This window comes from Bombus flavifrons, chromosome 10, assembly GCF_040668555.2.
Source record: "Bombus flavifrons isolate JBK064 chromosome 10, iyBomFlav1_principal, whole genome shotgun sequence".
In the NCBI taxonomy this organism is placed as follows: Eukaryota; Metazoa; Arthropoda; class Insecta; order Hymenoptera; family Apidae; genus Bombus; species Bombus flavifrons.
Genome location: NC_138451.1, coordinates 10718200 through 10734097, shown reverse-complemented (window position 1 = coordinate 10734097; position 15898 = coordinate 10718200). Strand labels below are relative to the sequence as shown.

At 38.5% G+C, this 15898-nt stretch overlaps 4 protein-coding genes and 1 long non-coding RNA gene across 7 annotated transcripts in view; 3 read left to right on the top strand and 2 right to left on the bottom strand.

Moving 5' to 3' along the window:
* Window positions 1–853: 853 nt before the first annotated feature.
* RpL4 (ribosomal protein L4) lies at window positions 854–3641 on the bottom strand. The gene is made up of 8 exons (XM_069121324.1): window positions 3532–3641; window positions 2895–3072; window positions 2565–2810; window positions 2245–2369; window positions 1922–2020; window positions 1564–1839; window positions 1221–1376; window positions 854–1147 (listed from the first exon to the last, which is right to left on the bottom strand). The coding sequence occupies exons 1-8, from the start codon at window positions 3532–3534 to the stop codon at window positions 929–931; spliced, it is 1302 nt and encodes a 433-aa protein (XP_068977425.1). The 5' UTR covers window positions 3535–3641; the 3' UTR covers window positions 854–928.
* A 278-nt stretch (window positions 3642–3919) lies between these two features.
* Window positions 3920–5622, top strand: BCAS2 (BCAS2 pre-mRNA processing factor). 2 transcript variants are annotated; one of them, XM_069121335.1, is made up of 4 exons: window positions 3920–4077; window positions 4212–4477; window positions 4602–5007; window positions 5399–5622. In XM_069121335.1, exons 1-3 carry the CDS (start codon window positions 4003–4005, stop codon window positions 5002–5004), a joined length of 744 nt encoding a protein of 247 aa, XP_068977436.1. In that variant the 5' UTR covers window positions 3920–4002; the 3' UTR covers window positions 5005–5007; window positions 5399–5622. The 2 variants fall into 2 exon arrangements, with proteins under 2 accessions (XP_068977436.1, XP_068977435.1); XM_069121334.1 differs by lacking the exon at window positions 5399–5622 and having other exon boundaries at window positions 4602–5084.
* On the top strand, window positions 5411–5622 carry sloth2 (ubiquinol-cytochrome c reductase complex assembly factor 6 sloth 2). Its single transcript, XM_069121343.1, has one exon. The coding sequence runs from the start codon at window positions 5411–5413 to the stop codon at window positions 5582–5584; it is 174 nt and encodes a 57-aa protein (XP_068977444.1). The 3' UTR covers window positions 5585–5622.
* Window positions 5623–5996: 374 nt separating this feature from the next.
* LOC138183854 (colorectal mutant cancer protein) overlaps window positions 5997–15898 on the bottom strand; it is a 58687-nt gene continuing 48785 nt past the window's right edge. For both annotated transcript variants that reach the window (XM_069121307.1, XM_069121308.1), the window contains exons 4-14: window positions 10841–11102; window positions 10152–10300; window positions 9686–9907; window positions 9158–9346; window positions 8667–8857; window positions 8015–8281; window positions 7758–7953; window positions 7495–7686; window positions 7235–7422; window positions 7062–7164; window positions 5997–6313 (exon numbers count right to left, since the gene is read on the bottom strand). In XM_069121307.1, coding sequence (XP_068977408.1) covers window positions 6203–6313; window positions 7062–7164; window positions 7235–7422; window positions 7495–7686; window positions 7758–7953; window positions 8015–8281; window positions 8667–8857; window positions 9158–9346; window positions 9686–9907; window positions 10152–10300; window positions 10841–11102 — 2070 coding nt within the window. In that variant the 3' untranslated portion in view covers window positions 5997–6202. The remainder of the gene's footprint in view (window positions 6314–7061; window positions 7165–7234; window positions 7423–7494; window positions 7687–7757; window positions 7954–8014; window positions 8282–8666; window positions 8858–9157; window positions 9347–9685; window positions 9908–10151; window positions 10301–10840; window positions 11103–15898) is intronic.
* LOC138183871 (uncharacterized) lies at window positions 6758–7001 on the top strand. Its single transcript, XR_011174192.1, has 2 exons — window positions 6758–6804; window positions 6904–7001. It is a non-coding gene; the product is annotated as an uncharacterized LOC138183871 (long non-coding RNA).

Here is a 15898-nt window from a genome sequence, read left to right as displayed (position 1 = left end):
CGGAAGGTATCGACAACGCAAAAGTTCGAGCCGTTGTGGACAACGTAAACGGGATGCTCATTCTCACGGCTCCTCCTGCGATAAAACCGAGCAAATAGATTGAGGAGGATTGAGGAGCAGATTTCAATATTTTAGCTTTCCCTTATGAAGCTATTAGCAATCAAAGTGACAAGTTCGATAAGATAAAAGACGAGCGTACGATGTCGAGATTCTTATCAACTTCATCCAATTGACCCGTGAAAATGATTTGGATTAAATCACAAATTTCATAACTTTTCTTTGTTATATAAGTTTAAATAATTATTATGGATAAACTAACGCATCATTATCAAGAAAACGCAGTCACCTTAAAGCAAAATGATTATATGAATTTTGAAATGATGATGAATGGACGTAAAATGAGCTTTACCTTTGAGAAAATTCCGAATTTTTATGTCATTGATCATAAAGAATATTATGCTGTACATCAATTTTAAATTAAATAGTTCATCTGAAGGAATTGGTTAATATGGCGTTGCGTATTTACAGGCAGAAATAAAGACGGAGGGATTAAAAATAGGAACAGCTACCTTGGCGACTGAGAATATGTTAAACATAAAATTGCATAGTTCAGAAGAACTATCGAATGTTAGGAATATAAACTTCTTAATACCGCCTGAAGCAAATGCGAAGGAAGTGTCGATCGAAATATGTAACAACACGATTTTTATGCGAGCTCCTGTTAAAAAGAAACATACATAATAATATCGTGTGTACCTGTTTTATAATATCATATTACTTGTATGCTTTTACTTAAACAAATAAAACTGCGTCAAAGGTAGGAAATATAGTTACATCAATTACAAAGCTGATCTTCCTGTAGTTGTTTTCCCATATTTTATTCAAAGCAAATGAAGTTCATGGGTCAACAACAAACGTTGATAAAAATTTATATCGTTTTAAAAAGTGTGTCTTTCTTTTCGGGGTGAGTTTTTGCAATGGCCCTCTGAATTCGTTTTGAAATCTTCCTAGGTTTCGCCTCGACAACAGTAGGTGATGCGCCCTTGGGCTTGTTCTTTAACACTTCCCTCGATTTGAAAATTTGTTTCGCGCGTCTTTCCCGTAGTAGTTTACTCTTTACGGCAGGTGCAGTCTTTGGCAGCTTGACCTGTAAATGTGAAATATTTTCGTTAAATCTGTATGCATTAAACGAATATTATTCAATTTAACATTAAACTTACTCCACGCTTCTCTGCTAGAGCAAGATCTCTCTCTTGCTGACGTTTCTTTGCTGTCAAAATTGCTGCACGTTTCAGAACAGCTGCATATGGGTTGAGACGTAACATAGCACGCGTGTTGGTCAATGGGTTCAATTTCTTGACACTACGGACCACCTTCTTCCTACAAGTTCAAGATTTATCTTGAGCAAATACATCGTAAGTGACAATTATAAAATATTAATAAGCACTAAACATCAGAAGTGGTTAAAAATTATAATCACTGTCGATCAGTAACACGGACCATAAAATTCATCATGAATAAGATATGTATTCGTTGAAAATGTATAATAAAACGTAAATCTACATGCCTTGGTGCCCTCAGAACTTTACGAATTTCTTGCGATTTCAGGAGTCTCGACAAATCCGTGTTCGCCATTTTCGGGTAAGGTAAGTTATAATCGGCCTTAAGTTGGGATTCTTTGCGCCAAGTTCCGTAAAGAGCATCTAACTTCTCAAAGGCAGATTTTGTCCAGATTACAAAACGTCCAACGTGGCCACCAGGTGCCAATTTAAGCAAGTTCATTTTGTTAATATTCATAAGATCAACACCAGGAATGTTACGGAATGCCTTACGAATACCCTAAAAATATATGATGAAGACGAATATTAGCATTTTCATCTTGAAAAAATAATTAACTATCATTTTTTAGTTATTTGTATACCTGATCTTGACCGTATACAATCAGAGGTCCACGACGTTGAATGCGTCTGCGGTTACGCATTTTACCTTTGCCAGCACGGAAACGTTGAGACTTATAAACCTATTAATAAAACGAAAGTATATTAGTTTCTTCTAAATTAATATATTTAGATTGAATCTGTTCGATTAAAAACACCCCATCCTAGCAATTAATTCAGCTAGTCTAGAACGCCTACAATAACCGTATTTATTTAGCACCTGATAGGGGCACCTAAATTAAAATTGTTTTAATGAAGATGCGGACATTCTACGGTGCAAAGATACAACTTTTGAAAGTATACTTACTTTTTGAATATCATTCCATGCCTTGATACGTCTCAGGAAGATAACAGCTTGTTTAGTCTTGTTATATTCCTGAATTTTGTCGGATACTACTAATGGAAATTCTGGAACTTCTTGAATCATATGACCTAAACATAAAAAAGAAATAGTATATATTTTATCCTTTTCAAAGCAAATTACATGTATTAAAACATTTACATAAATCAGCATAAAGAAATTAAAATAATCAACATCATTTCAGCAACACAGACCAAAGTTATTCATCATTAAAATATTGCACATAAAGTAGGATTTATTACTTTATCTCAGAGAATGCTATTTACCCTTAGATTGTACAAGGGCTGGGACACCAGATGCAGCAATAGCAGAAACAAGAGCGTATCTTTTCTGGTTAACATTAATTCGACGATGCCAGCGTCTCCATGGCTTTGTTGGAGCAAACATGCGTCCACCTCTACACATGTTACCAAAAGCACCCTGACCAGAGCGGTGAGTACCACCACCACGTACACGAGGTATACGTGCTACAGCACGTCCAGTACCCCATGACTCAGCAGAGGTTTGATGACCTAACAAAACAAACCTACATTTAATAATTGCAAATTAGTTCTTCAAAAGATAAAAAAAGCGAGCATAAAACACTGTATACTCACCAGCTTCCTTGGATACACAATATGGCTGTCTACTATTCTTAGAGACTTGCTGGTGAACAAAATTCACGATATCAGGCCGAATAGGTGCTTTAAACACAGCCGGCAGAGAAATCGTATCGCCTGACGATTCATTTTTATCGGTGTATACCGTAACAAGCGGTCGCGCCGTTGATAACGACTAAAAAATAAAAACAAAAATCAGAATGAGATACAAACCTACGTACAACTATCGATAAACTTAAGATTAATTCTGAAAAAAAAGAAGAGAAAAGTAAAGTAAAAAATTTCATGTTCTGATATAATTATAAACGATTTCTATTGACGGCACATGGCGGACTAAAAGATGGGAATCACGCATATTCAATGTAAACATATCTATATGTAGTAAAACTGTTTTATTCTACTGAATAGAATATTGCAAAAGAAAATATATAAAGTCACAAGTTACATTTAAACATATATCAAAACCAAGCTATGCAAGTTTGTACGCTACAGAGCATTACACGTGGTCAACTATGGACTGTGTACAAGCTTTAATTCAAGACCAAATTCTTGGGAATTATTGCAAAATATAACAATAAAATTATATAAAATATTAACCTTTAATGAATTCCAAATAAAATGCAGGATTTCTTACCATTTCGCGTTCTTTTTATAACTCCCCACGCATCAGACAAACCAACCAGGCAGCTTGTACGCCTTACCTGGTCAAAAAGGAAGAAGGACACGAGCGGAAATTACGTACCAAAAGTCGCGCATGCTCAGAATTCAACAATTCTTAAGTTATGTTTACAATTGTCTACATTATTTTATCTAAATATCTATATATAGCAAATTTAACATATTCGTACAACAAAGAATTTATTTTTTTATTTGTAATATTTCCATTTAATCGAATATTTTTATAGTAGAAATTATATTTTATTATTTGTGTTTCCATAGTCATCTATCAATAGTATTACAGGAAACGTTGAACTGTGATTGGTACAGATTCGTTCTTAAGTGATGTTTGTCTGGTCGGAAGTACGTCATACAAAATTTAAACTTTGCCAGAGAATTACAATTGTACATTGACATTCAAAAGTGTTTATTTGTGCAATTTCTTTAAATGGCGGGAGAAGTTATAGTTGATGCATTACCATATATTGACCAAGGATACGATGAACCTGGAGTTAGAGAAGCAGTAAGTAATAGTTCTCTGTTATTCATAATAATTCTTTTGTTATAAATAATTATTAAATTGATTTTGAGGTTATATTGTTTATATGAGCATATTAAATAAATTGCGAATTCATATGTAGTTATTAAATATTTTAGGCTTTGGCCATGGTTGAAGAAGAAACTCGTCGTTATAGACCGACAAAAAACTATTTAGAACATTTGCCATCATTAAATATTAATGCTTTTGAGACAGAGGTGATGAAACATGAATTTGAGCGAATGCAAAACCGTTTACCTATGGAAGTACTCAGTATGAAGCGCTATGAGTTACCTCCACCTCCACCAGGTAAAATGAATGATCTTGCAGCGTGGAATGAAAGTGTAAAAAATAGCAGTGCACAATTGGAACATCAGGCTACCAGGTAAATACTATGATTACTATTATATTTTTTTTATATTTTTGTTTAATATGTAAGCAATTACGAGATTGTGATGAGGATATAATGTTAAATTGATATATTATTGTGATGTTTAATAATAATGCAGAATCTGTAATCTTGAGTTAATGATGGAATATGGGTGCGAAGCATGGAAATCTTATTTGGAAGTATTAGTACAACTGGTGAGTCAAGCTCAAAAACAGCTACAAGCATTAAGGAAAAGAATTCAAGAGGTTAATTGGCAAAGAAAATCTATGCAAACTCAAGGTGGAGAAAAGTTAAGGGCATTAGAAGCACAATGGGTAGGACTAGTGTCAAAAAATTATGAGATTGAACAAGCGTGTGTTCACTTAGAAGAAGAAATACAGAAATCTATGATGAATAAGGGTGAGGGTGTAGAAATCAATGATGTGCCGGGAGAGGAAGAACCTGACATTCCAGAGAAAAGTGCAACTGAGGTTATGGCAACAAAAATGGATCAGCAAGAACAACAAAATCAAGAACCTTAAAATGTATATAAAATTGTGACTAATTATGTTTTGTATTTTATTATGACGATATTATTTAAATACATTGATTATATTTAAAATTGACAGTAAACTATCGACCCTATTCATTTCCGAAATAGGTTATATAAAGTTATATACGATATCGTAAGGAATACAAGGTATTATTTTATAACTTATTGCTGGATAAATATATTAAGCTAGGCTAGTAAGTTAATATAAACAATGAATAAGTGGTGCAGAAGCTAATTTATTAAAAATATTATTAATCTTTCGTTATTGGTAGTGAAATATCGTCGAAGTGGTGTGAAAGAGGTTAAATATTGCGGTATAATATACGAAAAAGATAAAATACTGTAAATATTTAAGAGATTTTAATTATATTTGCTCTTTACAGGTAGTTGGTACAATGCCGTATGGTATATCATGGCCTCGATTTATTTCCTTTATTTCATTAGCATTTCTTACGACTGCATCTGGTTCGCAGGCTGTGCATCTTATATACAGGCCCCTTGACGATTTAGATGATTTGATAGAAGAGGCATTTCAGAAAAGACTATCAGAACTACAAGATCGTAAATAATATGTAATTAAATAAATTGATTCGGTTACTGCTATTAATTTTTCAATTGTTTTAATAATCTATTAAACAATAAGATCTTTTGTAAGGAGAAGTGGGGTTAAATTGATAGGGAAGGAATAATAACGAAAACTAAAAAATGAATCAGCAACTTGAAGTTACACTCAAATTTTAATCACAATGCGAGATTTAATAAAGCACAATTTATTTCATCATAGTTTACACTTATCACGCTTTTCTTTAATGCTTGAAATATACATATTTACAAGATGAATATCATCGTCTATAAATGACATATAGTATCATGTAACAATTATTTATAATTCACAGTATACTTGGAGGACTTTCTTAAATAGTTTGCTTGCATTGATGTGTCAGCAGCGCATTTTTGTGTAAGCCTAGCTTGTAATTTCACTTGTTAGGATAGCTACTAACTCGTACTTGTTTTCTTTTATATATAATTACAAAAGCGAATAATCAAGCATTATTCTTGGGCAACTATTCGTGTAGAAAAATACGTAAATTTTTATCTCCGTTTCGATCGTTTTATAACGAAGGGAAGGATAGTTTAAAAACACTCGTAGAGCCCGTATTGATCGATTTCGATTAATCACTAAATTGTCATAATGATGTCTCGCTGGCGCCAGAACTCTGTGATTGGAGTGGTAAATTTGTTTTATATCCTGTAGATTCCTCCTCTAGCAATGCTATCCGTTGTTTTAGAGATTTTACCTATAAATTAATTATACGTGTAAAAAAAAGAAAAAATTGAAAGTTGTAACTAAGTAGTTTAGTTACATGTTGCATCACTAATTTTGATTAGGGTGATAAAATGCAACTGCGCAGAATCAGACAGCTCGATACTGAAAGTACAAGATGGCGACAGTCATATGGCAGAAGCGGCAGCGTGCGGTGTACTGTAAAAATGCCGATCTTACCAAAATTCAACATAAAGAGAACGATAAGGACAACTTTAAATAAAGTGCCTGGAAAATCTTTAGGGGAATTTCGATTTTTACCCATAATGTTTTTAATGGGTGGTTTGTTAGAGTTCGTTATGATACACTGGCATGTCGGAGAGGTTAACTTCTATACAACATATAAAAGAAGAAGAATAGAAGAAGCAGTTGAACGAAGATTAGCAGAAATGAATGCACAAGTGAATAGATAAATGTATATCGTAGCAAATAGTAGTAACAAATTAATGAATGAAGATGGAGCATGTGAGCATTTGCAATAGCAAATTTTTAAATATAACATTTAACGTCAATATCTCACTTTCACAGCGACGAAGCTTTTAATAATGCATTAAACTTTTATAGGTCTTCTGAAGACTAATATTACGAAGATGCAAAGAATGTAATTTATGCAAAAACATGTACAAAGTGTAATAAATTGTTTTATAGATGTATAAACACGATATCTAGCAGTTCTTCTTAACTTCCTTCATATCACACACCACATTTATGCTTGTTCATACCTGAGCAGCATGCCTCTCCACCATGCCCAACATTTGTTGCTCCAGCTTTTTTAATCTGGATTGATATTTTTTCTTAGACTTCTCTAAAGTTTGTACCAGAGCTCTAAAAACAAAGTTAAAAAATAAGATTTCTCGATCGATTGTAAATCTACCGTTATACGTAATTCAATTACCCATTAGCTCTTTTCAAATCGTTAACAAGCTCAGCAGACTGTTGATGGCGCAGTTCAGAGTTTTTATTAACTTTGTCTAAAGTGGATACTAATTCCTGTAGACGTTCCTTTAGCCTAGCTTCTCGACCTAGTGCCTCTATCAACTCGGATTCTATGCCTTCGCTCTCGTTATCGCTTAAACCTCGATCCTATACGTAATTTATATCGTATCATTAACTCGAGAAAGAGATTTTTGTTTTAAATAGCCATTATGTACTTACTTTATTCGTAGCCATAGCCAGCATGGCCTCTGTATCGCTGAGCTGACCCTGAAGATGTTCGATAGCAGCATGCTGAGCTGTGATTTGCGTATCACGTGCGTTTAATTTCAATTCTATGGTAGCTCGTTCCTTTTCCAGTAGGAAGACTCGTGCCCGTAGTTCCGCCTTGTCCTCTCTCATAGCCATCAATTCCTACACGAAATTGACTACATTTATTTTTTGAACTTCCAAGAATACGAAGCTAATCGTCGCCTCGGACGGACCTGCATAAGTACAGCTGTTTCTAAATCTAATTTCCGGGCTTCGGCGAGGGAAATTGTATTCTTTGAATTCAATGGTTCAGCGTGAACACTTTCTAACTCCACTACAGTCGATCTGACCATGGCTCGTTCTCCTTTGAGTCTACTAATGTGCCTTCTGAGTCTTTGCTCGTCTTCCACGGACCAAGCCACCTCAGACCTGAAGATACCAGATTATTAAGAAAAATTACAAGCTCATCGAGATTTTGCAATGTACTCACTCGTCTGATAAAACTATACTATCTTCCCACGGCGCGTTTAAAGTATTCATACATTCGTTCTCCAATTTATTCAACACATGATAGGCTACGTGTTCAGCCGCTCTTCTGTTATCGATCGTGATGCTGTTCCTTTCTGTCGACAGAGCGATCTCGCTTTCTAGTAACGCTACCAGGACGTCGTAAGCCTCTATCGCGCGATCACTATAGGAGAGTGCTAATCGCAACGCGGTTGCATTCGATTCGTACTTTCCAACTAGGAGACTCAATCTGGAATAGAGAAACACTTATACATATTTTTTACATACTTGTATAGTAAATGGCACATGGTGAAGTTGTAAAATCAATCGGTATTCAAAATATCTGCAGTGCAAAAATGTGCTGAATGCATGTAATGTGCAAAACGTATTAAATATACAAAGTAAGATACATATTCTAATATTTAACAAGTAAAATTTTTATCTAGGTTTCATTTTGTTTTATCATTATGATAAAAACACAAATATGATTATAATTTTAAACGACAATTGACACATAGGTATCTGGCGTTTAGCCCTAGCTACAGTTAAATTAATAGCTGATCCTACTTAATGTTTTACGGCTTCACCACGTTACTAACGATACTTCGTATTTCACAATTGGAACACAAAAATACCTGTCACATTGCGCCTTACTCTCGTGCAAAGTCAACGCAAGAACAGCGTTATTTGCTCGCGCGTGTTCCAACCTGCTGTTTAACCTTTCCGTCTCCACTTCGAACTGTTTCTCGGATCCATTCAATTCCTGAAGATTCGAGTGCTCCAAAAGGTCCGAGACCAGATGTTCAGCCACCATCGTGGAACATACCTATTTAAATGACCAAAAAGTTATTAAATGGAAACAGAAACAAATTCGTTATTTTTCTAGAACTCTTGCAAACAGTTTCTGTCAATTTTTATCGTGTATTTTAGATCACGAATTTTAATGGGTCAATCCATTTCCTCCTAATTTAGATCGATTATCGCGCTTCGTATGATATTATCAGGTGTCCTGATATTTATAAACGGGGCTGTATCCGATTGTCCTGGTTGTATTCTTCAAAGAACGAGACCATTGTAACTACAAGTTAAGAGTGAAAAGCACGAACAACCCGAGACGATAACGTACCCCCAGGTTGGTAATATCAGGTCCTGTGATGTGCCTCTCGTCGGTCCTCCTGAGTCTTACCCTCTCGGCTATTTTAAGAACCGGAGCTTCCTCCCTCGTTACGCTCTTTGTCGGCGGTGTCTGCAGGGGTGGCAAGAGTGGCGAGCAAGGTGCACTCAAAGGTTCCGGCGAACTGGTGTTGCCTCTTGTCTGCGGAAATCAAAGGAGCACGAGGAGAACATTACAGTCGGAAGGGTTGATAAATATTTTTGTGAAAGTGTTGGGCTGATCAAAGGCTGGCCAAAGCACGGGGGTAACTGTGCAAAAAATTCGTTCGGCATTCAACGGTTCGTTCCAGAGGGGGAGGAGGAAAATGCATTTCGGGTGCATCGAGATGAAAAGAACGATCTTCTTTTCATCGCGGACGAAAACTCAGTTCAGCTCGTTGCAAAACTGTAACATCATACAACGTCTCTATACGTCGAGACCATGCGGAGGGTGCGCGTATTTTGCAGCACGTTACAATAGGTCGGATTGTGTGCTACCCACTCGTATTTCTCTGCGGGGCGACTCGCTGCCAGCCTGTTGCCTCTGATTGCTAGCCTGATTCTTGAAATTAGCCAGCTGAGCCTGTAAGCTCGCGATCTCCGCTCGAAGGGCTGTGACCTCTTCTTGTAACGCTGCCACGGCCACGCTTTGGCACGAGGCCGCCTGTTGTGTTGGCTCCGGTGTTGGTAACGCCGCCGGACTGTCTAGCTGTTCTCTTCCATTCTGTCGATGTAAATGATCGTTTAATCGCAACTATATTACGCGCAAGATCTAGCAACTCGTCCGAGTTAAGGAACTTCTTCCGATTCGATTTCGAGTCTATTTTGCATAGTTTGGAAGTTCTACGTCTGCTACGAACATTTTACAGTTTGCAAAATCTTAAACGCGTTTCCCAGACTTTCCAGGCAATTACGCTACTACCTTCTAAGTTTCACCGAAGAACTTTGTAATCCTTTGATAGACATACCTCGGCGGTACGTGGCTCGATGTCCTCGCAGCAGCTGGAATCGGCATCTCCCAATGTACGATCTCCATCACCCTGAATGTCACCTCCACCTTCGCTCTCTTCCACCGGGTTAGTGATTGACCCTTCCGCGTCTCTGCTTGTCTCTATTTCTAAATTGATTGGAAAGGGTCAAACGAAACAGAACAAAGTCTTCGAACGAAGTGTTTCAAAGTCGCTATAATCATCAATGGAAACGGCGAATTAAAACTTGCGCTACAATCTATTCAATTGGTCGTTTTACGAAGAAATCTCCTCGAATTATTTTGCTAATTTATCTCCTTACGACTCATCATAAAACACATAGCACGTAAGGCGTATAAATGCCATCGTGTTTTCCAACTTACTCAACAACCTAATAATTCACAAGAAAAAAATATTCAATTGGCCAAAGTTACCCAGAACCAACGAGTTACTGTAAAATACAATATAAAACGGACACACCATGATCGGGAGAAATATAAATCTGCACGAAGAATCTCGAATTTTGGCGACGTCGTTGGACACCGTGAAACGAACGGCGAAGCGGCTTCCCAGCGGGGAACGCGTTAAAACATCAAACGGCCTCGGTCCATAAATCTCTGTCGGAGGGAGGCAGAGACCGAGCACGGTGCACAGATTTACGGAATCGGTCGTTTCGTTCTCTCCCTTACCGGACTCATCCTCCTCGGCAATTACGGTAGCGCGATGCCTCTCGAGCTGCCTGCCGAGCTCGGCGATCACGGAATGCAACTCGGTCAGCCTCTCCTCGTGCCTCGCCGCTTGCTGCTCTGCCCTCTGTTCCGCTCGCGCGGCTTGCACCTCCGCGCGGACCAGAGCCGCCTCGGTCGCCTCCCTGGCTCGTGTCGCCGCCACCAGCCTTGAATTCAGCTCGGCTACCTCGGACCGCAGCGATGATAACGCGGCCGCATGCAGCTGCAACAGAACCGACCACCCTCGGATCAATCATCGACCATATTTCATCGCTGATGAAATTTCTTCGTTGTTTTGGTTTTGTTCGACAGAAAGCTTTCAGGCTGTTAGAGGGATGCTGGAACTTTGTATTCGGAATTGGGCTTTTGTATTCGAAAAGTGGCCTGCTCTTCGAGACGAAATTTGACGTAGTTTCGTGGGACGAGACGATAGATTCGAAATATGAAGTCTCTTAGCTTGGAGAAATCATGCGTTTGGAAGATACAGATCCTGGTACGTAAGAGATCCTCGCTGCCAATAGACGTGATGTTCGGCGATTAGTATAACAACGTGAGAGTGAATTAGGTATATGGTCGATGAATAAGTGTATATTGAACTGAAAAAAACCCTCAATGACCGAAAGAAACGAACAGCTTCTTTCGAAGAGGAGTGTCAGCTCACTTTCCTAGAAGATTCTTCAGTTGAAAGGTTCGATGATAGTCAGTTGATAAAAGTTTCAAGGAGATTCGATCAGGCTCGATAATTAAGAAGATCCTGTGATATTATAATTCGACGATTTCCATGGATTTGTCTCGTCTCGTGACGCAATCTGTCTTGGCCGAGTCGAGACAAGCGCGCAAGGATCTTCCTAATTGCAAACTACGTTTTGGAAGAATACAGTACGGCAGTCATTTTGATCAATCTCCTGTCTCGATCAGCCTTGACTGTCGAATAAATTCCTACTTACGATGAATTGCAATATATTATGCAGAAATCTTAGCGAAGGAAAGAATAATTGACTAATTTTACGTCTTGTCGAGGTCAACCTCGAACACGGTCGTCCACTCACTTTGCCATTAGCTGATCAATTTTAAAATACACATTGTCTCGTTTCGAAGCGAGAAATGCACCGTTGCTAGTTTTACAAAATTTCTAGAAATATCAGGAATTGGTTATTTCGACTACCATTCTCATTCCAAGTATCAAATATCGTTAATTATCGATCATCGTTATTACGACTCAGTGAAGCTAAAAATGACGAATTTGTGATTTTAATAAAAAGTCCGATACTATCGACGTTAAATTCCAAATATAATTCCTCGCGTTAAAGAGCAGAAGCAGCTGGTAGCAGAGGATCGTCGCGCTGTTTCCGCAAATAGATGTCCCAGACGCGATTCTTCTTGTTACCGGTGGTCCTCATTAATTTCGTCGTATTCGCGGTATTCCGAACGCGAACACAGAAAACAGGGAAAAAGAAGAAAAGTGGAAAAATGCGTAGGAACGGGCGGATACCTGTTTGCGAGGCATCGTTCCTCGCGGAGTGCCCTTCGCGAGGGCAACCGTGCATGACGAACATTACAAGACGACGAGCCGCTAATGATTCCTGGCCATGTGATAACATACACCGATCAAGAGGGGAAGAGAAAAATACCGAGAGATCCGTATAAGAATCACGACCCGTAATTACGAAGTATCATTCAAGAGTCGTCCTCTTATCGAGAAAGAGGAAAAGGATCGTGCGCGTATCTCACGTGTACTCTCGACGACAGGTAAACTAGTTTTGTCACCAGGCTTGCTCACGACACGTACCAGGCATTTATTTTTTTTTTTTTTTTTTGATCTACTTAACTTCTTTTTCTCTTGTATCTCGAGATCTCAACGCGTTACTTTTTTCCGTTATGGTAGATGGGTTTAACGATTTACGTTTTACTCGGAAAATCGATTTGATTGCTCTCAATTTCGTACTACGTCGAAAGCGTAGACTCGCTGGCTTTTGTTCGAACCAAACATCCTCTAATACCTCTTATTCTTCGATGAGATATCGTTAAGTGGTTTTACGATTTGCTGTAAAAGCCACAGCTTTTATCTGCAATTTTATTCTTAATAATAAGTATCGCTTTTCGGTAAATTTGTGATAACGGTATGAGAAAGTTACTGAATTTTCGAACTAATTGTGAACTATCGATTGGAGGCAATGCTTAGTACGCTCTAGCTCGATTTGTATTTACTCGTAATTTTTTAAATTACGAATTTCAAATTGCGTGTATTTTAATTATTTTAATACCTTCAACGTTCTTTGCTTAACCTTTTCACCTTTAAAGCAAACATAAAAATTGTCCGAAGACTTTTGACCGCAGATGTACGTAACTTCTTACGCAAGTAATTAATTATAAATCCAACTTCTGTTTAAAAAATGAACTATAATATATACGTTCTTTTACGTTACATTGGAATTAAGTTTTCTGATTTATAGTTCAATCGAAATTGAACAATTTGAAGATTAAGAGCTTTGCAAACAACGAAACAGATCCACAAGCTTTCACAATTACGAATATGCCAATTCTGTTACTTCATATTATTGGTATCGTCAAGCATATTTAGCTCAGAACATTTTAGTGAAAATACCTTGATACTTTGAGGTACCGCGAGAATATAAAGAATTAATACGCTTTCAGAACACTGTGCAGGACGTAACAGAGGAAGATGAGATTTCCCATGACCTTGGCGTTCATCCTGGCAATATTCTGTGCAATAGTCATGGCGCAAAACGACGATGAAATCGTTCGATTGCCAGGCAAGAGCTGCAAAGACGCTCCACCTTGTCCGAATGGCCGATCCTGCATGATGGTTGCTCCTCCTTGTAATTCGGACAACTGCGACAAGAATCCGGTGCCTTCGTGTGGCCGGAAGTTGTGAATGTCGCAGTACCGTAAAAGATACAAGTGGTCCTCGACTAAGCCATTGGTCATCTTGCTCGTTCATCGATTCACGCGTATGTTAATGGATGTTGCAATAAACGTATAACGTAACCGTGGTACCGTTGCAAAATGAAGTAATTTCACGCTCTATACCTGCTTACTTTCGTTCGCCAATTAGACGCGACGCGATTCGGCTGGAAATTCCGTACTCGAGCGGAAAGAAAACTTATGGATAGCTGACGATTCACATACTTGCGACTCTTCGGATTTTGATCCGATTTTTAAGACCGAAACCCGAAGAATCACAAATACGCGCACGTCACGCGAAAGTTTAAAATTGATAACTGACACAGAGCTAATCCATTCGCGTAGAACGACGAGCCGGACTTGCCGCCAACAATTTTCAATTTCCCATACAAAATCCATCCGATTATCCTATTGGACGCGTAATGATGAAACTCTAAAAACGAAGCCCGTAACCCGCAACTCGTCGCTCGTTAACTATCTAATGTTAGCAAATTATTGTGCAAGAGAGTGCACAGGTGTGAGGCGTGCGTTTTTGCGGTTCTATTTAACGCTATTTGCTCGGTTAAAGCGCATACGCGCGACAAGCCAATGATTGCGTCAGAGCAAAATGTTTAAATAACTGGATATAAGTAATAAACTGAATGTTCGAATAAGAGGACGCAACACGTGCGTCGATAGGAGCAAATGGTCGCGTCGATGTTCACGTAATCACGTAGATGCCAGGTTATTCGTTTAGTCTGACAAGAGTCGAGTGGAGTTCGTTGCACAACGAGTCGTCGGTCGTGTCGTGTCGACAAAACGAGCCTGGTCACCAAGTGAATTCTTCGCAATGACTCACCAGGCGTTTACCAAAGAAGACAGCTTGCACGGGCTTCTACCTTCTCGTGTTCTTCTTGCCATGCGTGTTTCAAGCTGGCTAGGCAGGTGTCTTCATCACCGATTCCATCGAATTTCTCTCTTGCGAGACGTACCACGTAAAATGATACCGGAAATTGCGGTAAAGTGGTGCAAAGCCAGCGACAAGGGTGACCGAGAGGGGCATCGACTTTCTCGACAGTCGAATACCCGATATCCTACCCTGGATAGATGGAAATCCGAGGTCGTTCTCGTCTTTGATACACGAAATTACTTGGAAACTGGAGGTTGGGTAAATCCGCTGGCGACGAGCTTCGTCGACGTGTTATGGAGGACTTACTAAAGGCAAACTTCGTCTTCTCGATGCCGTGGAAAGTTGTCGACCTGTTCACGACGATTATAGACGGCGGTACGGACAATATACGAGCGATCAGAGAGGAGCACGTGGTTATACGTATGAAATCCGGCAAAACTTATGGAAGTGATAAAGATAATTTATGAGTGGGTTGTGCCACCGTAACAAATGTATCGATCAAATTTGCATTTCATAGCTGGCATGATCGACTGCCACGCGAATATCGATATGTTTTGCCCTGAAATATACACTAAATAGTAACGTTTCATTTTTGCAAAATATTGTATTATGTTTGATCGTTATATATATTGTATTACGTTATATCGTATTTGTGCACTTTTCCTCCGACAATGTTATGCAAATCATTGACATCGTTGAAAATTTGTTAGTCCGTGAAATTTCTCTCATTCCTAATCGATCTAAAAAATTTAGCGAAATCTGGTTTTCATCGATAACCATCGTGGCAGTCGACGTACCGTGCGTCGGTGGCAAAATTATTGCGATTTCGGATCGTAGACCGTGGTACGTTCTTTTTTTACAGTCAACCCTCGTCGCGCAGCTTTGTACGCAGAAAATTCGATTATTCGCCTCTGCAGTACGCAACAACGTTGAACGCGCTGAAATACTATCGATCGTATCGGCGAAGAAACGCGAGTTTTTCTATGAAAAGACTGGTTTTTTGCCAGGAAAATGCAGCGGCTATCCGGTTTCGCGCGATTGACTTTCATGCTGCGCTTTTCAATGAAATTTTTCCTTCGGGACCTGTTCAATCGTTAAAAATAGAAAAGAACAGTTGCTTTTGCAACTTGGACGATCCATCGTACGTTTAACATTTTGCTAATCATTCATGTATTATCTTAGTCCGATTGAATATTGCTCTTTAG